This window comes from Atta cephalotes (genome assembly GCF_000143395.1).
Source record: "Atta cephalotes unplaced genomic scaffold scaffold00039, whole genome shotgun sequence".
Classification (NCBI taxonomy): domain Eukaryota; kingdom Metazoa; phylum Arthropoda; class Insecta; order Hymenoptera; family Formicidae; genus Atta; species Atta cephalotes.
Window position 1 is genome coordinate 947,213 of NW_012130103.1, and position 3,544 is coordinate 950,756.

Genomic DNA, 3,544 nt, shown 5'->3' on the forward strand with positions numbered 1-3,544 from the left:
TAATTATTTATCTTATGGTAATGCCATCAGCAATAATATAAAATCTATCGAAAAATCTTTCAAGTTTCATCCATTAAAAATATCTACACGAGTGCTTTGCTTGAAATTAAATTCTGCTAATTGTGCACTCAAAACAAAAAAAACTTTACGCATAATAAGCTGAACATAAGATGTCCTAAACAGCCTGGTGAGAAGTTATTGAGGAACTTTATAATAGTCGCTTTCTTGCATAATGCAGAGTTTTTAATGGCTCCTCGCAAGCTTTTTTAAGCTTTTGCGATCATGAGAAGAAAAAGAAAAAATAATTAAGTAAATTTGTCGAAAATTACTGAACTTATGATCGCGCGGATTTATAATGGAAAATTTTTTTTTCGTGGAAATGCTTTATTGACTGATGTTTTGTGTAATATTCTTCCAGGTTTTTTCTGGACAATCTGCGTAATATAAGTAAAAACTTTATGAGAAACACGTGTTGTGAATTTAATGTGCATGAAAATATTGTACATCGTGCCCTACTTTAGATATTAGAGAGATATTATAGCATATTTTCTATCTAGTCCCATTGCGTGAAACGTAAATGGGATGAATCTCGCCGTTATTACGTTTTCGTGAATCTCCCTGTCCAGACAGTTGTTCATACCAATTACATTGCGTCTTCGTTGTTCAATAACAAATCGAAATCGTTCCATGCGTTGTCGCGTTGAAATTCTAAGAATATACAATTAATCTATGAAGAAATTTATGGAATTCGTTATTGAACAATAAAATATCGTAATTTGACGTCGCACGTTCAATGATTTTTTTTATATTTGAAAAACGCGTCGCTTTAATGAAATCCAATAACGTTTTAACCAACGATTCGGGTTTGCGCAACTTTACAAAGTTATGCCGGTCACGTCAATAGTAGAGAGCAACTCGCAGATATATCTTCCGATGTAGGCGTGCGAAATAAAATCACATAAACATTCCAATTTTTATGCGCCTCTTTCCTCCGGCTTTGGTAGAAAACGTGCATGTATTTGGCGTGTGCACGGAATAGAAGGCTCGTACGAGAATATATGTATGCAGTAGTATAATTCCTACACATATTTTTACCTAAAAAAAATACGTATCGTAATCATTCTACTCGTTAGATTTAAACTACTGTACGTATGAGAGCTAAAAACCATCGAGAATTGCGTATGGCAGTGAGTCACATAATGAAAGAACAACTTTGCTGAAGTATCTAAAAATTTAGCTGAATATAAATCTGAAAATTTATCTGATAATTTTATTAGACTATCAAAATAATTGTTGTGTAAGAGGCTCAAACTAATTACTAGACTGTAATTGTCAAATGTCAAAATATTTTGCAATATTGCTTATTATGTTCGAGTTTTTTATATAATTATTTTTATGGTTTAACAAAATTATTTTCAAATTTTTAGATACTTCAGCAAACTGTTTTTTTCCGTGTGCAAGCATCTCTATGTAACTGCGAGATGAAACGATGTAAGCCGCACCCGATTATGTTATCTATAATGTAACCAATAATGCGTGCGTGTGGGATCTTTCAAATCAAAATCTGATGCATGCGGGAGGATTTGAGTGTTTGACAATCTTAGGTGATGGAAATTATGTATTGTATATGTTAGAGATCATATTCGAATTATATTCGATTTATCTCCTCACACTGAATGTCCTGATTCTACAGGCCCATTCTTTGTAACAGCGTTACAAATCACATTTTCTGAAATTAAAATAAAAAAAAAAGTGTGTAAAATAATTGCGCGTTGAATGGCAAAAAGTAGAAAGTATAGAAAACTCGATTACAAGGAGCAGTCTTTATATATATCCTCCCCAAAGAATCGTGACACTGCTTAAATCGGAGATTTGAACTGAATCTCGAGAATGCTATGTTATTTCCGATACTCGCGCATTTCAACGGACGAATAATCTCGAATATGTTAAGCACGAAGATTTAAAGAATTTTAATTGTGAGATAGAGAAGCACTGCTATTGCACAACGTTGAAAAAATATAAAAGGTTAAACAATAAAGTCTCAATTGTTAGAGTTCTCGTGTAGCGCGATTGCGATATATAAATAAATAGATAAAGGTTCGTATATGTATTTATTTGATAGAAATTTTGTTGAAAGAAGCATCTCTTGATACAATCAAAATCAAAAGAATCACGGTAGCGTATATAGTCTATAAAAGATCAGCTTTTTCTAACATAATTTTTTTAGTAATGATTATCTATTTATATTCCATTAATTGGGACTATTGGAAGATAGTTAAAACTCTTTTTCTGAAAAGTGGATGTAGAATTACTTGAATTTTTCTTTTACTTTGGCATTGCAAAGTGAAGTATTAACAAAACAAAATTTATAATATAAAGTCTTAATTCTGGAATGTGTGCTATAGATCGATTTTCATCCAAGTACAACAACTAATTCAAGTTAGTTATTATATATATTTTGTTATTAAAAATTTTAATAATTTAAAATAACATTTGATAAGATTGTTTAACATTCAAGTTTATTGTTTTACAAAACAATGTGCATGCTGCCTTTTCTAATCCTAAATATTTTTTTAAATTAAATGATTTAGTTTTAATTTCTCTCTTTAATATAATTAAAGAGAGAAAATTTAAAATATTTTCAACTAAATTGATAAAGAAAAAGAACCGTATATTTTAGATTTCTCACATATACAGTAATGAATATACTAATCGATAGATAATTAAATAATAAGCTATTGAATATTTGATATTTATTATTTAAAATAATATAGTTTAATTACTCTTGTGATTTAGTAAAAAACAAAGAGTAAACAGTTCTTAAATATGTAGGCAAATTTTCAGAATAGTGTTAATGCAAAAAAATATGATCCCAGGACTAATTTGCGATTGATCTTTTTTAAAATTAATGGCCGCTCAATGAAGATTATTTACATTTATGTCGCAATGCGCGTGCGAGATGAGAGAGTTTATTCACCCTTATTATGTTGTCGATTATTTAATGCGGGTTGACGACCATCGATCTCGAGGACAAATCCATCGATTCACACTATCGATTCCTCTTCTCTAAAAAATAAAAATGGCCACTCACCACTGGCTACTGGCGCGCACACTGCGGCCGAGTGCATTTAGCTCCACCAGTGTTGATAAACAGGCGACAATAAAACGAGCTAATCGTATTCTCGACGTTTCGAAGTATCGATAACACTCGGCAGAAACGGATCAACGACGGCGTCGTCCGTGGAAAAGGTCAGGGAAGGCGCGGCGACGGCGACCCTGGCCGAGGAGCGGCGTCCCCGGGCTCACGGTGGCGGCGACGACGAGCGCGGCAACGTTGAGGTTATGGACAACTTCGTGAAAATCGAGAAGATAGGGGAAGGAACGTATGGGGTGGTCTACAAAGCTCGGGACAAACTGACCGGGAAGCTGGTGGCACTCAAGAAAATCCGTCTAGAGACGTACGTTCGGCATCGTAAATTTACTGGGAAATATAAACAAATCGCTTCTATCTCTCTCTCTCTCTNCTNTCTCNCTCANTCANTCT

General features: G+C 33.3%; 1 protein-coding gene across 1 annotated transcript in view; it reads left to right on the forward strand.

The window, feature by feature from the left end:
- Positions 1-3,342: 3,342 nt before the first annotated feature.
- Positions 3,343-3,544, forward strand: part of LOC105622080 (cyclin-dependent kinase 2-like) — a 3,191-nt gene continuing 2,989 nt past the window's right edge. The window contains exon 1 of the mRNA XM_012203513.1: positions 3,343-3,458. Coding sequence (XP_012058903.1) covers positions 3,343-3,458 — 116 coding nt within the window. The remainder of the gene's footprint in view (positions 3,459-3,544) is intronic.